The sequence below is a fragment of the Pocillopora damicornis genome, chromosome 9 (assembly GCF_964200805.1).
Source record: "Pocillopora damicornis chromosome 9, jaPocDami1.2, whole genome shotgun sequence".
NCBI lineage: Eukaryota > Metazoa > Cnidaria > Anthozoa > Scleractinia > Pocilloporidae > Pocillopora > Pocillopora damicornis.
The window spans coordinates 7,950,075-7,970,056 of NC_142678.1; the positions used below are offsets into that span (position 1 = coordinate 7,950,075).

General features: G+C 37.8%; 2 protein-coding genes and 1 long non-coding RNA gene across 3 annotated transcripts; 2 read left to right on the forward strand and 1 right to left on the reverse strand.

The window, feature by feature from the left end:
• The first annotated feature begins 433 nt into the window (after window positions 1-433).
• LOC113669601 (rac GTPase-activating protein 1) lies at window positions 434-14,165 on the forward strand. Its single transcript, XM_027185666.2, has 24 exons — window positions 434-663; window positions 924-1,024; window positions 1,140-1,180; window positions 1,306-1,366; window positions 1,816-1,949; window positions 3,033-3,114; window positions 3,512-3,547; window positions 4,140-4,166; window positions 4,370-4,402; window positions 4,725-4,824; window positions 5,282-5,369; window positions 6,466-6,508; window positions 6,605-6,655; window positions 6,773-6,818; window positions 7,527-7,621; window positions 8,137-8,193; window positions 8,698-8,762; window positions 9,017-9,077; window positions 9,161-9,272; window positions 9,732-9,837; window positions 10,405-10,537; window positions 10,924-11,065; window positions 11,301-11,394; window positions 13,180-14,165. Exons 1-24 carry the CDS (start codon window positions 570-572, stop codon window positions 13,247-13,249), a joined length of 1,872 nt encoding a protein of 623 aa, XP_027041467.2. The 5' UTR covers window positions 434-569; the 3' UTR covers window positions 13,250-14,165.
• LOC149039932 (uncharacterized) lies at window positions 12,247-16,002 on the reverse strand. Its single transcript, XR_016179828.1, has 2 exons — window positions 15,694-16,002; window positions 12,247-14,796 (listed from the first exon to the last, which is right to left on the reverse strand). It is a non-coding gene; the product is annotated as an uncharacterized LOC149039932 (long non-coding RNA).
• Window positions 16,003-16,051: 49 nt separating this feature from the next.
• LOC113669600 (uncharacterized) lies at window positions 16,052-19,808 on the forward strand. The gene has a single exon (XM_027185665.2). The coding sequence runs from the start codon at window positions 16,363-16,365 to the stop codon at window positions 18,691-18,693; it is 2,331 nt and encodes a 776-aa protein (XP_027041466.2). The 5' UTR covers window positions 16,052-16,362; the 3' UTR covers window positions 18,694-19,808.
• Window positions 19,809-19,982: the final 174 nt, after the last annotated feature.

Genomic DNA, 19,982 nt, shown 5'->3' on the forward strand with positions numbered 1-19,982 from the left:
ATACTCTACTTAGTGGAAATCGATATAAACCACATCTTATTTATTTTTGAACATATTAGCCATATACAGTCGAACCTGTATTAAGCGGCACCGTATTAGCTGTCACCCTGTTTAAAGCGGTCGGTCTGTCGGTCGGTCGTTGGTGATTGCCTAAAAATTCACTCCACGTCTTCTTACGAGGGATGGCAAAAGGCCTTAAAAATTGGGATCCTTAAATCCTATTAGTGTACAGATTTGTATCAGAATCAACTCATCAAAAAAAGTGGAAAGATTACTGCGGGGATCTCTTAATAATCATTTAGTTTTTAACGAATTTTCGTTCCCCTTCGTTCAATAGTTATCTTTACTTCCGGTGTAAACTGCATGAGCCTGTGATCTTTGTCCTGTGGAGTGCACCAATAGAACCACGTGAGGGATATAAAACACGTAATGTGATTGGCTTACGCTTGTTTGAAAGAAGTGGAGGGAAAAAACGAACAAGATGGTAGAGTGGTGAAGACGGTTTTCCACTGAAGAAGTTTCCGTTTGAATTTTGTCTACGGATATCGAGTTCTTAGGCATTCCTGTTTATGACACAATCAATCATGTCCGTTGCAGCTCTTGTAGGATCTTTTGATGATATCGTCCGCTCCACAACGGTACTTGCTGAAGGAATTGAAGGAGGTTTGCTGCGGCCAAGTTTTGTTATTTTTCATTGTTTGTGAAAATATTTAATTTTTATGGCATAATTTGACATAAGAAAAGTCCTTATCTTTGTGTTACATTTTTTCGGTAGGAAATGGTTTTTCTTTCGGGCTTATACGCTTTATTGTAGAACTTCGATAGTTCCAAATTACAAACTTGTAAACTTTGATCTGAAATGAGACGTTATGTCAATCGACCTAAACGACGTGGATTAAAACTATGTTCTCTTTCTTTTTTAGAATTCATCAAGTTCGTTTCGCAGCAGGAAGAATGCCGAAAGAAATGGCTTGTAGCAGAGAATGAGGCCGTCCGACTGAAGCAAGAAATCGCCAGGATCACGGTAAGTTTCGCTTGGGTATGTAAACGAACCATCAATTCTGTTTCTTTCAGAAGTTGTTTCTCAGTGGCTTTAAACTATACTCAACCAAAATTTTCTCCCAAAAATCTTTTTTCAGGCTGAGAACGAAGCACTTGAAGTGAAACTGAAACATGCAAGGTATTTAGACAAAAATGACAGAGCTTTGGTAGATTTGAGATCGAGGAATTTTTAATTTTAGCTGTCTGTCTACCTTAATTTATTGTTTCGTTTTGTCATGAGCTTTTTCTCTGCGTTTTTGCCAGGAGTCAAGTTGAAGTAGAAATTAAGAAAAGAATGAAGGCAGAGGCAACCCAAGATCACCTGGTGAGAAAACTGATAAACTCTCTCATAATTTATATTAGTGACAACATACCATTATTTGAGGTATGCAATGTACAAATTAATAGAATGCATTTCATTTATTGACACTACTGTGAAGACCATCTCTGATAGTTGTAATCACAGATCTTCCATGTAAAGATACCATCTTCACTGAAGTCTTCATCTCCTTAATAAAAAGAAGTGAAATTGCTCTTTACTGCATTCTTCCCCTTCTGCTCCTGTTCAATGGCTACATTTAAAAGTTTAATGTGACAAGTTTGCATTTTGCTATCATTCAGCACTGAAAGCTGAAAAGGGCTTGGTACCACAGTCATCATCACTTAATTAAGTAGGTTTTAGGTTGTATTTTTTACTTCAAAATATATTTTCTATCATGAGTTCTTCAAGATTCTATTAATATTTGGTTTGTTACATAAATTTCAATATTACAGGAAAGACAAGTGGCCTTGATCCGTGAACTACTAAATGACAAAGACACAATGAGCAGGTTGAATGACAATGAAAGACAAACACTGATGCAGTTGAGCCAGTGTCACCATGAGGATTTTGCCAGTCCAAGGAAAAGGTTTGTGGGACTGATCTATTGGCTTCTGTGGTTACCTTTTTTTAACCTTTCATGCCCTAATGTCATTATACATTCTCTGGCATTCAACACCAACCCTTGCCTCATTGCTCAGGGAAAGTGAAATATCTCTGTGGGTAAGTAAAAAAACTCTAAGACTTGCCCAATTGAGCAATCAGATTTTTCACTGGAGCTATATTTTGCAGAACAATCTGATTTGCAGTGAAGAAAGTGACTGGTAATATGACAGTGACCGTAAACGTGATAAAGAAATAAACAACCTCATATCGGTTTGCTGTCCTGTTTATTTGTCTGTTAAACATATATAGGTACAACTTCTAAACATATTTATAGCCACAGAGGATACTATGTTTGAAGCCACCATGTTTCTCTGTGTAATAGGAACGCTCATCATGATGGAAACCAGTTTCTGCATGGCCAAATGTGCTTCAATATTTTTGCAAAGCATTTATTAAGTTACTACTTAGTGACTAGGGAACACCAAATCATCCCATAACAGTTTGATATAACTTTTACTATTTCATTCATGGACAAAACTTCATGTCAACTATATTGCATAATCAAATTTACATTTTTTTTGTTTTTTTAATTTTTTTAACAAGCCTCCTTTCAGTTTTCGTGGCCCTTTAGTAGGTGGGCAACCAAAATAAACTATAGAAAAACAAAATTGGCCAGAAAGTTAGTGTCAAACACTGTAATCTCCAAACAGTTCTCTATAAATTTCCTTTGGTGATGATGAGGAGAATTTGTTCAACAATCACAAGCTTCTTCAGTTGGTGATCATTTCCTTTATTCTCAAGACCCAAATATTTGATTCAGAGGTTATGTTGTAAGGAGAAATTAGTAACTAGTCACTCTTAAGGGTCAAAGGGTTAAGAATGTTATTTCTCATGAAGGATTTGCCAAGTACTGTATCTCTGTAGGTGGGTGATTTTTGTTGGCAGCTGGCTGCTTTTGATTACCCTTGCTCCCCTATCACTATAGATTAAATTTCCCTGCGACAATTATATGTTGCATAAGTTGTGGATGGTTGGTGAGCCATAATTATTATTTTTATTACTTTAGGCGCTTCAGTAATCAGGATGAATCTACTGGTTCAATCTTGTCTCCTTCAGACATCAGTTATGACAACACAGAGGAGGACTTGGTAGGAATTTTGATATTAAATGTTGTGATCATTGTAATTGTAGTCCTACTGTATAATAAGATAATTTCCCTCACTCAGGTCACTATACAGTAGACTTGATCAGTGTTCTCCTGTTTAGGGGTAAACGGTTAAGTTTTTGGCTTGTAGTACCTCTTTTCACCACTCAAAATCACTTGGAATTCTTGAAAAACTTTTGCAGGTAAAAGGACTCATTGCTCTACTCATTACTCTCATTTTACCTGTCCTGCTTAAAATAAAGGCTGCCTGATATGAGATGCCCAGGTCAAACATTTTAATAATTCATCTGATATGTAAATTTACCAGATAGTCTCACCATCTACCCATGATTGTTAATAAATTATTGTTCACATGCAGGCTTTTATTTGTTACTTTCCAGGATGTTTCTCATCCCAGGAAAACCTTAAGAAAGGCAGTAAGTAACAATTACAATGTAGATAATGGAAGTGGGGGTGGTGCAGTGCTGGGAGAGTGCTTGCCTTCCACCACTGTGGGTGGGTTTGATTCCTGGACCTGGCATCATAAATGGGTTGAGTTTTGTAGATGGTTCTTGTCCTCTTTCCAAGGGTTTTTCTCTGGGTCCTTTGGATTCCTCCCTTTTACCAAGAGATGGTGGACTTTAGGAATGTCCACTGCTAGATTTCCGTAACTATTATCCCATTATTATTATGGTAGTAAAACGTAAGGATGCCTCCTTAAGATATAAGATATTGACAAGGCGCAATTGCGTAGCTTGTCATTACCATAGCCTAAAATAATTCGTAAAATAAAGAAATTCTCAAATGGTATTAGAAACTCAAAAAGTTATGGGTAAAAGTTTGGCCAGTTCAGGTCCTTTGATGTCATTATCCCATTGTTGTTATTATTATTATTATTATTATTATTATTATTATTATTGTTATATTTTTTACCAGTAGAACTCATTTTCTATGGTTATGTCTACATGAGCAGAACCAAGAAGTCCTAATCTGAGTCAAACTCTGTATTTCTTCTTTGTGTAATTTCAGCCTGCACCAGCAGCACAAGAGCTTGATGTAAGCACATCTACTTTGTTAACTCTTATTAACAAAATATCATCTATGACATTTTCAGGTCTCAAACCAACTTTTTTAGGAAGAAAACATGACTATTGATTAAGATCAGTTGTTGTAATTATTAGGAGATCCAGGACATTAAATCTGTTGACTTAGTAAATGATTTTTAAAATGCACTTTTTCTTTATTCTCATCATTTTTAGGTTACTCCTCCAAAAAGACCCAGAACTGATGAGGTATACTTGAATTTCTAATTCTAAAGCTGTACACTTATAACAGTGTCCACGAAATGCAGAACATTGCTTTAGTTATCTAGAAATTCTTTCTTGACCATTGAAAGATATTTAAAAAATGTCTGCAAGTAGAGCCGTTGGCTTATGAGAGTGTCCCTTAGCAGAGAGTTGACTGTACTTGCTAATGTACACTCTGACTGACTTTCAAGTTCTTGCATGTTTTTTTTTTTTATCCTCTTGTTTTTTTGCTCTTGAATTCCCAGAGGTAGATATTGCTTTTTAAATGGTGAAAAATGTGCAAGATTGTTTTGTATTTGAAATTCAGGGAGATGGGCAGGTGGTGGTGAAACACGTTGTTCCAGACAGTCCAGTCCATGTTCCAGTTTATCCAAGTCCACAGATTCATGTTCAGCCATCAGCCCCTGGTGAGATATCTGTCAGAATATCACTATGAGTCTAATATGTGCAATCTTTAACCTTTTGATCCCTAAAAGTGTCTAGCGTCTAATTTCTTCTCACAACATCATCCCTGAGTTGCAAGAATGAAAGAAATGATCATCAGTTAAAGAATCTTTTGATTGTTTTGCAAACTCTCCTTGTCAGCACCAGACAAAATGTATAGAGAATATACATATTGATGTTAAGGTGTAAAGGGTCAAAGTTTTGATTTTATCAGCATGACTACTAACAAGGATTGACTTCAGACAATTGCAAATGTTGATTGTAAAGTCATAAAGTGTCTCTGTACCACTGATTACCAGTGATAACCTGAGGAAAGAAAAAGCAGGCTGGAATAGGTTAAAATATCATAAGTGTTGTTTTATTTTGTTCAAGTTTACTTTACATAATGAAAAAAAAAATGTTTTTTATCCTTCTATTCAGAATTAAATTATCGAGACCCATACCGTCAGGCAATACGAGAACTTGAAGAAATTACTAGCCCAAGGAAGGTGACTCCACAACTACAGAGGTGAACATTGTTGTTTATCAATAAGCTGTTGTTGTTATTCATTACCCAAATTCTAGTTTAGTTCAGGAAACTGTCAATATGCATTTGAATATCAACATGAAGTTCTGACCTTTTCCTTTAAATTGGTTATTGTTAATAGCACTGAATGGGAGGAGATGCCTTAGAATGAATGGCATACATTTACAACCAATAACACATTACAATGGCCTTGCAAGTATTTAGTCCTCTGAAGTACCCTGTTTCAAAGTCAAGTTCAGTGAATGGATGCTTCACCTTCATCACTCAATAAATTTCCCAAGGGTTATGGAAAAAGGGAACATCAGAGTTACTCTTTACTTAATCAAACATTAAATTCAACTAAACCTCTGATCAACTAAATTTTCAGCAATCCCAATGCTGTGTTAATTTCAAAGTCATATTGTTTAAATGACAAATGACAATAACGGAGTTAAACATCAGGCCCTGGTTGTTCAAAAGGTAGATAATGCTATCCATAGGATAAATCTCTATCCAGTGGAAAAGAGATCACAAAATGTACTGCAATAACACAAGATAGAGGTTTATTCAGTGGATAGCATTATCCACTGTTTGAGAAAGGGGGGCAAGCAGAGACAGGTATATCTTTTCTGGGATAGCTTCCCAGTTATCTGGCTTGTGATATGTTCAACCACAATGTTGTAGTACTGAGGTGTTCTTTCTTATTCATTTTTCTTCTCCTTTTTAATTTTTTTTTTTATTGATTACTTTCTTCTTTATTTTTGTGATGCTTAACTAAACATCACATTCTCCTAATTGAGGGCAGGGTTTACCTGAATGAAAAACAGTATGTACAAGACACAGCAGCTGCCCAACTTTTGCTAGTTACATGTACTTTGCAAGATTTCCCTTCTTCCTTCTTTGGTCATCAGATTAACAAATGTATTTTTCTGGCACCATACTCCATCTCAGGGATATGGCTAAGGTGATGATGCGGGTTTACATCCTTCAAATTTTAGAATTTAATAAAGGCCTTGGAAAACAAGCAGCTGGAGATACTCAGTAAAAGAGTAACTTTAGTTTATCAGCATTTCTTATAGTTTTTTTGTTATTGTTCCAGAATTGCTTCACAGAATGGCAAAAGACCTGCAACAAAGGAAAAGGTAAAGTGATAGTTTTATTTGTTTTTAAATTTTCTCAAGAATTGATCATTATTTAATTTGAGTTGATAGTGACTCCTTAATTAATTGTAATTTCAGAAACATGTGTTGTGCTCCAAGACTGTTATCAAGCCAGAATCTTGCCAACCAGTGAGTATATGTGAAAAACAAACAAACAAAAACAGGTTGTTAAAAATGTGAATGAATAGAGAATCAGTGAAGATTATGGTTTACTGAAAATATCAGCTTTTTTTTCTCGTTCTTTAGTGTAATAAGAGGATAAAATTTGGAAAACTGGCCTTGAAATGCAAAGGTAATTATATGATAATTAATCCCTTTACTCCCAAAAGTGATTTACATGTAACTTCTCCCTTAGTATTCATACATTATCCAGCATACAAGTAATGAGAAAACTCAAACTTATTACAAAGAAGTTTTCATCTTGATCTAACACCAAATTCTTGTAACTGATTTACAAGGAAATGTGGGTGGTAGAGGGGAGAATTAATAATTAGATCTTGGTTGTTGAAGAGTGGAGATTAATAGGGAAGGAATACTGTTCTTGATTTGGTGGTATGAACTAAGTTGCAATGTGGTGATGTTTTCTGTGGTTTGTCTTCTTTGTGTTAAATGTGAATGATACAACCTGTTAATTGTACAATTTGTTACTTGAAAAGTTTTCTTCTGTGACATTTCTTCATTTTCTTGGATTTGCCAGGAAAACTAAAACATACAGTGAATTATTGCCCCCAAGATCTTGTTACAAATTCCCTCACTGTCTGCCATATAATTCTTATGATAGCTGGGAGAATTTGGTATTGCAGCTACTAATAATCCCCTACTGGATACAATTTTTTTTTTCATTTTCATCATAGGTCAGCTTGATGTGGTATTGATAATGTGTAAAGGAATTCTGTCTTAATTACTCATGAGAGTTAGATGGTTAAATGTTATTGTGTTACATGAGAGCAGTTCTGTTTGCCAAGTACCTGCTTAAATGTGATATGTAATTTTATTTCAGATTGTCGAGCTGTGTGCCATCCAGACTGTAAAGACCACCTTCCTTTGCCATGTGTTCCAAGTGTTGACACACCTGGTTCTGGACGGAAGCGCCCAGTATGTATCACTGACTCTCATACTGGGTTGAATAATACTCTTCACTGGATTAATTGGTATCAAAGTATTTACTCAAGCCAAGTTACCCATGCAGCCAGAGGTTACCCCGGTTTGCTTAATGTGAAACAACTAGGAGTCTATTACCACTCCCCACTGGATGGAGTGCCAGTCCATCAAATGGTTAATGCATCCCACCCTACCCCACCTCATCCCCTTCCCCTTCCCTTGGCATTTCATCAGGCTTCCCAGAAAATTCCCAGGTACCCGTTTAAACCCTTAACTTCCAAGATCTACCGTTCAGCATGAACTCTGTGTTAATAGCATTAAAAACTATCAATTGTCCTGGCTTTTAAATTCCGGTTCGTGAATTGCGTTTCAATTAAGTCAGCCCGAAAGTATTCTGTCTGGTTTCTAGAGTAGACAATTATTGCCATTATAATTAGTTGTAGGTCTTGTATTCTGTTTTTGTTTGTTGACTGATTGCTGTTGATGATTTGTTTTTTTTTTTTATGTAGGATGAAAACATCGAGTTTTATGCTCCCACCACAGGTCCTATGGTGCCCGAGATTGTTGTAAGTGAATTGTCATTAAGGATTTTGTTGTACACGCCCTTTTAGTAGAAAATCTTAGGCCGTGTTCAAACGTCTTGCTCCTGTAGTGTGGAACTGAATTCATGAATTAAGTTCGCAAAAGCGCAGCGTTTAAATTAAACTATTTAATGTCGTTGAGCAAGGAATTAAGCTTGACGATCACTGCGCCCCCCAATAAAATCATAATTTATGTTAATTTACTTTGGCTGGGGAGTTACGAGGATAAATTGTTTCGTGGCTTCAGTTTATCCTGCATTTCGTGCTACTCAAGCTAGACGTCTGAACTGGACCTTCCACATCTTAGCCATTCTTTTGGGAGGCTGCTAAGGTTCTCAGGCGACCCTATATTTTAGTGCGCTTTATAAAGTCAGCCGTTACATATGTAGTAATCGCCCATTACAAAAGAGATCAAGGGTTTACAGTCTAGCTTGTTTTTTGTTTTTTGTTTTCTTTTTTTCAACTTATTTATGTTTTTATTTGTTTTAGATCAAATGTATCGACGAAGTTGAACGACGTGGTCTTTCAGAGGTCGGAATCTACAGGGTACCAGGGTAAGTAATGTAGGTTTATTGAGGTTTCAGGATTCAGTCCAAATGGCGGAAAAAGCCTATCGTCCATGCTAATTCTCACGCGGCTTGCTCCTCTAACTGATTGGCTGAAAACCAGCAGTCTTAAGTCAGATTGGTTCATAATTTGCCCCGCAATCAAATATCTTATAGAAGTGCATTCCATAACAAATTCACCTGTGTACAACTACGAATTATTCGGGATACTTTAGAGATAAACTCTCTCTTTGTATTTCCAGGGCTGAGCGCAGTGTGAAAGAACTCAAGGAGAAGTTTACGCAGGGAAAACTTCCTGACTTGGTAAACAACCAGTGAAAAAGGGGTTTTTAAGTTAGACCGCCACGGGTGATTAATTATATTGTTGTTGTCGTTTTGTTGTTCAGCGAAAAGTTGACGATATCCACGTGGTTTGTGGACTGCTGAAAGACTTCTTACGTAACCTTGCCGAGCCTCTGGTCACTTACGATCTGTGGTCGAATTTCGTCGACGCAGCAAGTAAGATTTGTTCGTCTTCCGTTTACGTGTGCGTGTTATCCCTTCGTCTCGCCTGCGCGCTTAATCTTCACCACCCCTAAGAGTGACTAGCATCTAATTTCTTCCTACAGTATCGCCCATGAATCAAATCTTTAAGGTCAGGAGAATATAGGAAATGATCCCCAACTGAAGAAGCTCTTGATTGTTAAAACAGATTCTCCTTGTCAGCACTTTGCGAAATGTATAAATGCACACTAAAACACTAAATGCACACGGGTGTATAAGGATGCACATTCTCTGGTGGACTTTCAGTGACGCGCTAATACTCAAAACCAGACAAAAGAGATATTTTCACCCTTCTTCAATGGATTATTGAGGATTTTTTGTGTGTTCCAGAAACACTTGAGCGCAAAAATGTTCATCTTTTGCGAGAAACTCTGCGTTTGCAATTTTTTTCCATGTATTTGTTGATTTTGTCAGACAAAACAGATGAAGACGACAGTGCAAGTGCGACATACCAAGCTGTCAGTGAGCTTCCTCAAGCGAACAGAGACACTCTCGCTTATCTCATATTGCACTTGCAGAAGTATGAAACTAAATGTACCATACTGAGTTAATTAGTTTTAGTACTGAAGACACGAAGTATCAAACGTCTTGGTCATTCTCGACACAACTTTATTTCGTCAAACACTCTGGATACTTGTACAATCTACGAGGCATTATCACGCTATATGATTCCCACCAATGGTTTTTGAAAACCAGCTTGCCTTCTTTCTTCTCAGTTCATCAAAATGTGACGTAGAGAAAATTAAGAAAAATCGCGAATTTGAGAAATGTCTTTGAAAGATTGCTGCATTTTTACATTTGATTTTCACTAAACGTGATATGAATATAGATAACTTTTGCAAACTGTTAAACGAATCCAATATTTTTTTAACGCAGTAGCAGAGCATAACGTCTACTCTACACTGAGAATCTCCAAAAAATTCTGAGGAAAAGAAGATCCTGACATAACAACCAGCTCAAACTCTCTCCTCGTTCCTTTTTGTTATTCATAGAGCTTTGAGAGAGAGAGAGAATTGTAATTAACTTAACGGTTCATATAGCGTTTTGTGTCAGACTTTCTGAAATTAGATCATATCCTCATTTTCAGAGTGTCACACTGCATAGAATGTAAAATGGATGCCAGCAACCTTTCCAAAGTATTTGGACCGACTATCGTGCAGAACTCCTCCGCCAACCTTGAACCAATGCAGATGTTACAGGAAGCCAAATGGCAACCCAAGGTGGGTAGGGTGGGGAAAATCCGTGCTAAGAGATTTACACATGAACACGTGATTAAAAAATAATGAAATTTATAGAATGCACAAAACGAATCTAGTGAGCAGACAGGGATAAAGTTTGGGGTTTCACAGGAGGAAACTTCGCGCGCCAACTGTATGTGCTATGAACATCGTTTCAGGAAGCAATTTTAATATTGTGGCTGGGTCCCCTCCGTATCGAGCCAAACTGTCCCGTTTGCACAAAACTCGGACGGAAATCTCAGCTCAGACGAAGTTTTCACGGAAGATGGAATAATTCTTTCCGCTAAATAAATTCGCTCGTATTAATTTTTTATCAGAAACTAACAAAATCAAAGTTCGTACAAAGGTCATATTTTGTTTCTCCTCAGGTTATGGAGCGACTTCTCTCAATGCCTGTTGACTACTGGAATCAGTTCATAAACACTGACGATGAGAATATCCGTTCACCCCCATATAACCCGACCTCTCATCGTGCGGACGGAACCCCGCTCACCCCGGAGTGTAGACCCGGTAAGCCCACTTTCCCCCCGCTCCCCTCCCGCCTTCCAACACTTCCAACTTGAAGCTGCAACAGCTTGGCTTCAAGTTTGCCTGTTACTAATCTCGTGAGCAGACCTTAAAAACCCTTCGCACCACACGTCCGTCTTAGCCTGGTGTGTTCTGTTCACATTAAAGAGTTCAGCCTGAATTTTCAAATCTCGTTAGAGCACCTTTCCTAACGGTCCTGGTGTTCTGTCACTTTTAGTACCAGAGAGCATGCTTGGACCGCTGACTGCTTCAAACGCCAAGTCAGTCAAGAAGAAGGGAAGTTTTCTCTCCAGGACTCCTCTTACACCAAGGTAATCTTCAAGATCTTTTCTTACATACTGTGAAAGAAGACCCCTATAATCCCTTTTTAATGTTAACATTCTTTCCCCGCTAATAAAGGAAGATCTATTCCTTACACCGCCTAAAGGAGTATTCGTCTAAAACTACTTTGTCCTGAAGGCTCCCCACCCCAGCTCTCACCCGTTGCCTTCACAAAAACACTTTCGAAGGAAAGTTAGAACAATTGGAGAACGGAGCAGTGATTTACCCTCAAAAGTAGATTGTTTGGGGTTTGTTCTTCTCTCTTATCTAGATTAAAGAAAAATTTGTTTGAGTTTTGATTTTCTTCTTTTTTTGTCTGTCTATCGCCATTGGCGTGCCTTCAAACATGCCTTTAACGACGAGTGGTCTTTTAAAACAAAATGGAAATTATACACGCAGTTTTCCTCAAGCGTATTCAACTTATTTACGGGCGAATTTTTTTTTCTTTTTTTTCATTAAAATAGCAGTTATTTGCAGTCTGTAAAACCGATTTATATGAGACACGTTGTGTACCAAAACATCGAAATCAAATGTAGAGAGCTGAGACCGCAGACGAAATTTTATCAAACATTCACCATCTAACTTTGAAGTGACACACGAATGCAAAAATTCCACGCGTGAATTTCGCGTGAATCGCGTGGGGGGCACCGAGCTTGCGCAGTGACCTGACAGGTGCAGTTTTTGTGGGAATAATTTCGCTCGTTTTAGTCTCCGTTCACAGCACATATGGCCGGAAAGTAAAGTGATTGATGGGTAAATTAAAAAAGATCATCTTTTGTGATATTACGAGGTGGCCATGGAAATAGAAAGTAATTTTGTCGAGAAAATATACATAAGTCAGGTTTCAGTGGTGACACTAGTTTATTCTTTTTCACTGACCACATTTCTATCGTTATTGTTTGTCAGTTCCCACGTTTTATCAAGCATTTGTTTCGCCCTCGCACAAAAAAGAAAAACATTACTTTAAACTCAATAATCGTCGTCAAGTAAAAAAAAAGTCGAGGCTCATTAAAAAGTAAAAAAAAAATTCATCAACGATAAAGGCGTTAGTTTAGGCTAGAAATTATTATCTCAGTTCAAACTATGGACCCATGGTCATGAACTCGCCAGCGCGGAGCCTTTCACTTCAACTTTCTGCCGAAGATTCGCCGAGGTTCTGAAAATTCGACGTTGACCGCTCACAAACCGGCCACATTCTCCAACGAAAAAAGTTTTTTTTTCCTTCGAGAAGCCTCGAAAATCGGGAGAAATTTAATGTAAAAAAAAGAAAAGAAAAAAGGAAAAACTATAATAATCCTTTGACCTCGGCGGAAGATCATTTCATCTCTGGATAAATCGTTTGTTGAGCTTGAAAATTTCCAAGCAAGGCATGAAGTTTTTTTTCGACAATTTGGCCGTTCGGTCAATTGCTTATGTTCCGCATACTCATTTATTTTGTTTTTTTCGTGTATACAAAGTATATTTACTAGTTTTTGCTATAATGAAACTTGCAATTTTATTTGATTGGAACTTAAATTTTCGTCTACTCTTAAATTTAAAATTACTTTGAAGAATATTTTGGTAAACTAACTACAATTTCATCCCTTTCACAATTCTTTATCCCTGGAACGTAGTGCTTTAGTAATCGGCATAGGTCGGCATATCAATTGGCTGACTTAAAGTATATATATTTTCACAGGAGTGCCTGTGTTTATTCTGATCATTGCTAACTGTTTTGGAAGTTTGTCAATTGACGTCATGTAGTAACCCTTGTTGTTTCTTCTGTTTCTCGCCAGGTTTGGAAGCAAGAGCAAAAATCCGAACAAGAGACCAACACATTTCTTCGCTTCACCGATGCTAAAATAGATTATAACTCTGTAGTAAACCTCTTAAATTGTTTTATAGTTCTTGTGTTGACAAGATCGATGTATCCTTCGCTTGATGTGTAAACATGTCAGTCCTTGTGACGATGCGGGCGACACGACTCTTATCGCACGATTGATACAGGAAGATCATCCTTTAAGTATACATACATGTATTGAGACTTTGTGGAGCTCCACTTGTTTACTGACTGATTCTGACTATCGCTTTCGACTCGAATACCCTTGTTAATTACTGATATTTTGTGTTTAAGATAGTTTATTTTGTTGTGTCGTCTGACATGTCATGTTTTCAAAGTAAATTGAGAAGATAGCTTCTGTTGTGGTATATATATTCTCTAAAACGTGCCCGTTTTAAAGCTGTGGTCTCCCAAAAAGTCTTTAACCTGAAACTTATCAATTTTATTTGACACAGACAAAAAAACATTTTTAATCTACACAGCCAGCTTTTATGGCTATCAAATTTACTCCTATTAGCTTTATCGGGAAATATTGAATCTCTTTAAATAGTAGCCCTGTAATTGTGTACGGTAGCTATAGAACAATTTCATTTTGCATTTATTACAACTGAAGAAAAATAAGCTATACCTTTCACAATGCCTAACCCTGTCAGGATTTTAATTATTACGAAAATCTTTGAGGCTGTTTATTTCGTTTAGGCGTTTATCATTAACGGTAAGAATTTCTACTGCGTAACCAAATGCTGTTGGTTTAGTTTGTGTTCTTTTATATTTTTTACCGCCACTGTATGCAATATGTCATTCCTTGTCAGCGACGTAAGAAACCGCCGCTCAAAAACCTGATTATTGAGGACCAGGACAACAAAGAACTGAAGATCAAAGTTCTGTCACTAATGATATTATTTATCCAGATTAAACTTTCCAGCAGACTGCGTTACACGACCTCTTTGAGATGTGTTGTACTATTTTTATACGCGTATCCCGGCTGCAAGAGGAAGGGGAAGATATTTTCGAAGCATATCGTCATGATGTTAAGTGTGACTTCGTGGGAGACCCTTTAGCGCTCATACTTCCGTTCAAGTGTTAACTGAGTTGATGTTTTGGTTTTTGTATTCTCTGAAGCTGAGAAATCAACAAGGACCAAATTATCAGCGAGTTCATCTCTAACTGATCGTAACCGATGGTTTCAAGGTTGTTTGGGGCAAATGAGAAACGAAACTTGTTACGCTTTGTACTTAAGTCTTGGATTTGTTCAGTTTACACTTGAAAATCTTGTAGTTAGAGTCTTGACCACTTTAGTCAGAAGTCTTCATTGCCCAACGCGTGTGTAGAATAATTATGCAAATTTGACTGACCTTTCGTCTGCGTCAGATCAATCGCACGGATCGTCTAGGCTGTGTCGAAGACGAATATAGATTTGATCGGAAACAAATCGAGAACAAAGCTCCTTGGTACCTCCAGTTTTAAAAGGCGGGGGGCGGTTCACGCGCGACAACTTATCTCCAAATTAATAAAGCTTGATTTTGTCCACATGCTTGAATAGAGTTCCCTCTCAACAGAAAGCAAATGGAATCTACGAGGGAACAAACGGTAGAAGACAGATCTTTAGAATGCACGGAACACAACACGTCGCGTCGAGCAAAAGGAATTAGAATAAAGTAGTTTTCCTAGATTTTTAAGTAAGACAAGACCGGGTTCTGGCGAGTGTAGTAAGCTTGCTCTGCAGCAATAAGTAGAATTTTCTTTGGCACTTACTGAAATGATTTTCCTCTGGAGAGAACCAGATGTTTCAGGGAATACTGAAGAAATTTTTCCGCTCACTGTGCTTTTTGACCGTGTAAAAGTAGGCTTCCGTGTGCTGACAGCAGACAACACGGAACCTTTAAATGGTCGTTTGCAATGGGCTTATCTCAACTAAATTACTACCTCACATCTGAAGGGAAGACTGAATAGGCCATTGGTAAAATAGTGCTTGTTTACGATGGCGTATCTTTTTTCTCTCTTTTCCTTATCAATGATAGAGTTTATTAGTAAAGAATTCATGGTGAGGATCTTCGTCTATCAAACAAACATGATCATGAAAATATGGTAGAAAATTTTAGAGCATGTCTAGTAGACCTGGTACATTCACACAAGGTTTTATTAAATCGATTGTCCACTGAATCATGGCGTTATCAAATACACAACAAAGACTAGTTTGGGATCACAACAAAAGATTTATTATACTAGGAAAGGAGACTGTAAAGTAAATAAACCCCTTTAAATACAATCGTTTTTTATCTGTGATAGGTTTTCTGCACGCTCAAATATACAGGTTTGACAGAAGTCGATGTTTAATTGCGAGCTTACATCTCGTGTATGGTCAAGCACAGTTTTCCCCTTTCTAACAACAAATCGCGTAAAATCAAGCTTAAAGGTACATTTACACTTCATTCACATAACAATTATGTTTAGGATAGTTATGCAACACCTTATTACTGCATATGATGAAGCAGACTTCAGCTCAATTCCAGACAATCTCAGTGGCACAAACTGCGTAAGGCAAACAGTAGGGCTAAAAATTTACACGGATTTCCGATCGAGAGTTCCGTAGCGACGTAATTTCCTTCATTATTCATCGATCGTTGGGAAAAAAAGAATCGATTTCTTGAAAAAAACACTGCTGTTGAAGGGTATACGCTTTAGATTCGTATGTGACCCGATTTTCATAACCTCGTCGACGAAGGAAATGTATGATGTATTTCAATAACAAGGCAACGCCATTTTGACCAATGACGCTGCGTTACTTAGAGTTTGACCAATCACAGAGCGATCCTGGGGCTATTGAGCTTAGCGGCAAAGAGGCGTGCTTTTGAGATGGGTCTAACGTGAGACTGAAGTAAAGTGACTCACTTTGTCCCTACATTGCAGTACAAATCTGCGCTTTTTGGACAAAGTTAAGGCGGAATTGAAGATTTTGACACTGAGCCAAGAATCTAGACTAAATACTGATGCGGTCTGTCCGTTTCCTTTGACTTCACAGCGAGGGATTTTTAAGTTATCTGTCGAGCTGGTTAGTCGCACTAACATACAGGCTTTGAGCATCTATCGGGCCGTCGGCTCCTAAGATACTACACAGAGTGCAACTACATTAGACTTTATGATGTCTTTGGAAACTGCAGCAGAAGGGATAGAGGAGAAGAAACAGTCACCTAAATGTGGAAGGCTCGTATTTCGTGGAGTTGAACTAGCATATCTGAATATCGACGGTGAATTCTTGTTGCCTTTGGCGGAACTGTTGGCTTTGATTTTGCCATCAACACCGCGCACAACGTTATTTACTAGGATGGAAAAAATGAAAGTTCGAAGGCATTTCTGCGATCCTGAAGAAATCAAACTGCTAAAAACAGTAAATGGAATTCACGGTTCGTCTGCCAACTGCACCCTACTTTCCAAAACAGAAGTAGAGAAATATTGTTCAATCTATATCGACAAGCCTAGCGAACTGAATCTAACGAGAGCGGGGGATGTATATCCAGAGCCATTCGGAAGAGAAAGTGATCGAAGGGAAAACAGTCGTAAAGACAGGGAGTGCACTGAAACGACCCACCAAAACAACAAAGTAATTCGGAACAAATCAGCAGTGCTAGATAAACACAAGAAATTGACGCCGCTTAAACGTAACCTAACGTTAACGAAATTCGCTAAAGGGAAGAAGCTAAAATTGCGCTCGGAAGCTGATTGTCAAGTAAATAAAACATTAACGGACAATACAACTTGTGCGGCCATTGACGGAGATCTAACTTCTGGAAACGTTAATGAATGCGGGGAAGGTTTTCTGGTCGTTCCGCCGTGTTCTTTACGTAAGGTGCAGAATTTTACACAAACGCAAGCCTTCGATAAACTTACTGTGAGCAAGAAACGCATAAACAAGCGTGACAGTGTGGATGGGAACAAAACGATGCGTAAATGGACTTCAGGGAAGAAAAGACCGGCTAATGATTTGGACAAACGGGAAGTTTTTGGATCGCCATTGAAAATTCCCAAGAGGAGGGAGTTAAATGGACATGTGGAAACCAACAAAGTAGTAAATGGAACGGGTCAATTTCGTTTTCATCGTTGCTCGTCGAAGAAGCAAGATGTTGACTCTCTCATTTCTGATTCATCGTCTAATGACAGCGGCTTCGCGTCGACGTCGTTGTCAAATGCAAGTACACCAACGAAAACTGATTTTTCAGCTGGTGAGCTGACCAGGTTGTGGAGAAAAGACGTCGACACAAAGAAATTCTCTTCTCCGTTAAAAATCACCACACCAAAGAAGAACAGATCAAGCGAGGAAGACTATGGAAAAAGCTTGACTCTATCGCCTCCAGCTTTATTGTTAAAGCGATTTGAAGATTCTTGGCTGGTGGAACAAAAAAGCCCCGTCAGTGCAAAGTTCGCGGGAACAAAAGTCTTGCCTATAGATAAAACGAAGCCCAAAACAAAGAAGAAAGCAAGCTTGACGCCATTATTTGAAGAAGTTTGCAGACCAGTGAAACCTCTTCCTGATAAAAAACAAGTGAAGAAGAAAAAGAAAAGTCTCAGGAAACCACCAAGTTTGATAGAGGAAATCGGAAGCCGCGAAACACTTATCACCAACGATTTAATCGTTGAGGAAAGGCACGACGTCAAAGGATTTGACAAGAAACCGAAGCGAAAAGACAAACTTCTTACGCTCAAATCTCGTAAAGGCCAAACTTTGTTTAACGGGCAAGTTTTCAGGTCGAACAAAAATGCTGACGTTTCAGCTAAAAAAGAAAAGAATCCAGAATACTTTCATCGAAAAATGGCCAGTCCCGCAATCAAAGTTGACGGTTATTTACCAACACATGAGGAACTATTGAAAAAGGACAAGGTACTTGAAAGACTAGTCGGTAATGCGTTAGCCAAATTCTTTGCTCCGGAATCAACGGAGCCTGCTCCGTTACCATACAAAGTCGACAAACCAAAAGCAAAGAAAACAAAGATTGCAGGAATAGCAAAGCCTGTTTTAAAAACAAACTCCCATTTTAAACTTTCAAATTTGTTCCCTGTCACTTCGCCTCTAACTCTTCAAGATGGAGGTTTGAGTCCGTTGTTCACCATGTCCTGTCCGAAAGGAAGCAAACCAGATTCCAACCATGCTCTGTGGAAATGGAACCTTGGCGGCCCAGTCGTTCGCGATTCTCCAGATTTCTTAAAACCAAAAATATTAAATAAGAAACCGGTTTCTACGTTAAAGCTAAGTGTTAACAAGGTGCCAAAACTCAAACGCAAGCGGATGAAACCGTTGGCGAATAAAAACCCGCCATCGCTTTGGCGTGCATCTGTTGATAACGACACCACGAGTGTTTCCTTCCCGGCTGACTCAGCGAAAGAAAGTGTTTCAAATACTACAGAGACTGAAATTGTCCATTGTCAAGTCAAGTCTGATGCTGTTTCGTGTTCAGCCGCAGTGAAAGTGAGTTAACACAGGAGAAGTTACTTTGCATGCTAGACACGAATTGCTATGCTACATAATTTAACCTTTGCACAAAAAATAAGCTTTCTTCATATTGATAAGTCTATCCTTTCTTCAAATTTGTTTGAAACCGTTGTAGAAAAAGCTAATACCCTCGAATTTCATATATTTTTGGCCTGTTGAGTTATTTACCTCACTCATTTATTTCGAAGTTAGCTTTAACACAACCAATGTAACAAGTCCCGTTACACTTCGAAACATGTGTCTGTATCAGATTGCAGCGAAGGGATTTTGTCAAGTTAAAACTGGCCTATTTGGGTGACATATTCTTCCGAAGTCTTCATATGAATTTTAAATGTTCGAAAATGTCACTTTTATGTTTCCGATTTTCATCATTGCATAATGTTTTCAAGGATTGATGAGGAAAAACACACTCTAGGGTCTGTTAGCTATGTTGGTTCTTCATAAATTGAACACTCTCTGATCACTGAATTTTTCAGTCAAACGTTTATTTAAAATTTTTTCTGAAATCATTCATAGGTAAATTATTTTGTAGAAATTGAGATACTTAAGAACAGTCTTCAAGGCAACAAAGGTGATAATCTCTTATTCGTCAAGGTTTTGTTTATATAAAGGAAATATTTTAAAAGGTTGATCTGTTTATCATACGCAACTTTTCGTTCTAGATTGATCAAAACTTATAGTTTGTATGTTATCACCTTTCTGTTATTATTAAAGTAAGTATGTTGTCTGCTTTAATAATTTCTTGATGTCTCAACATTTCTTTAAGTAGATTTTTACCCCTTTTATCCAAATCATGATTACTAATTAATGTGTTGTGGTTTGAAATAATTGTGGCTTGAAAAAGTTAGAACCATTTTAATTTTTATTTTCCAATTTTTTTCTTGAAATTTTGTCTTATTGTGATCCAAGTGAAGGTTAGGTATGATCCATGACAGAGATAGATATGAACTTGAGATGTGCCCCGACACATAATTCTGTAATTCCTTAACATCACTGAATGCCTAGCTAAGAATAGTGTAATTTTCCCTCAAAATTCATTTCATAATGTGTCACAAACTTTGAGCATGATGAAGATCCAATAAAATACACAAGTTATGGATGTTTCTTGTTTCCCATACCTCTGTTTTCTTTGTATTCTATCTATAGATAGGCTTGATTTCTGCTGCTCTCTTGTGTCCAGTCTTTGCTTCTTCTTTGTGGGTACAGAGGAAGGAGCGCAGGCTCGTAATCCGAAACAGCGGTTGGTAATCAAGCCTTAGCTATATATGAAGAAA

Bases quoted from the DNA above. Each gene is read 5' to 3' on its own strand.
- LOC113669600 (XM_027185665.2), top strand. From the start codon at position 16,363: ATGATGTCTTTGGAAACTGCAGCAGAAGGGATAGAGGAGAAGAAACAG.
- LOC113669601 (XM_027185666.2), top strand. From the start codon at position 570: ATGACACAATCAATCATGTCCGTTGCAGCTCTTGTAGGATCTTTTGAT. The intron at 664-923 runs GTTTGCTGCGGC...TTTCTTTTTTAG, and splicing joins TGCTGAAGGAATTGAAGGAG to AATTCATCAAGTTCGTTTCG. The intron at 1,025-1,139 runs GTAAGTTTCGCT...ATCTTTTTTCAG, and splicing joins AAGAAATCGCCAGGATCACG to GCTGAGAACGAAGCACTTGA.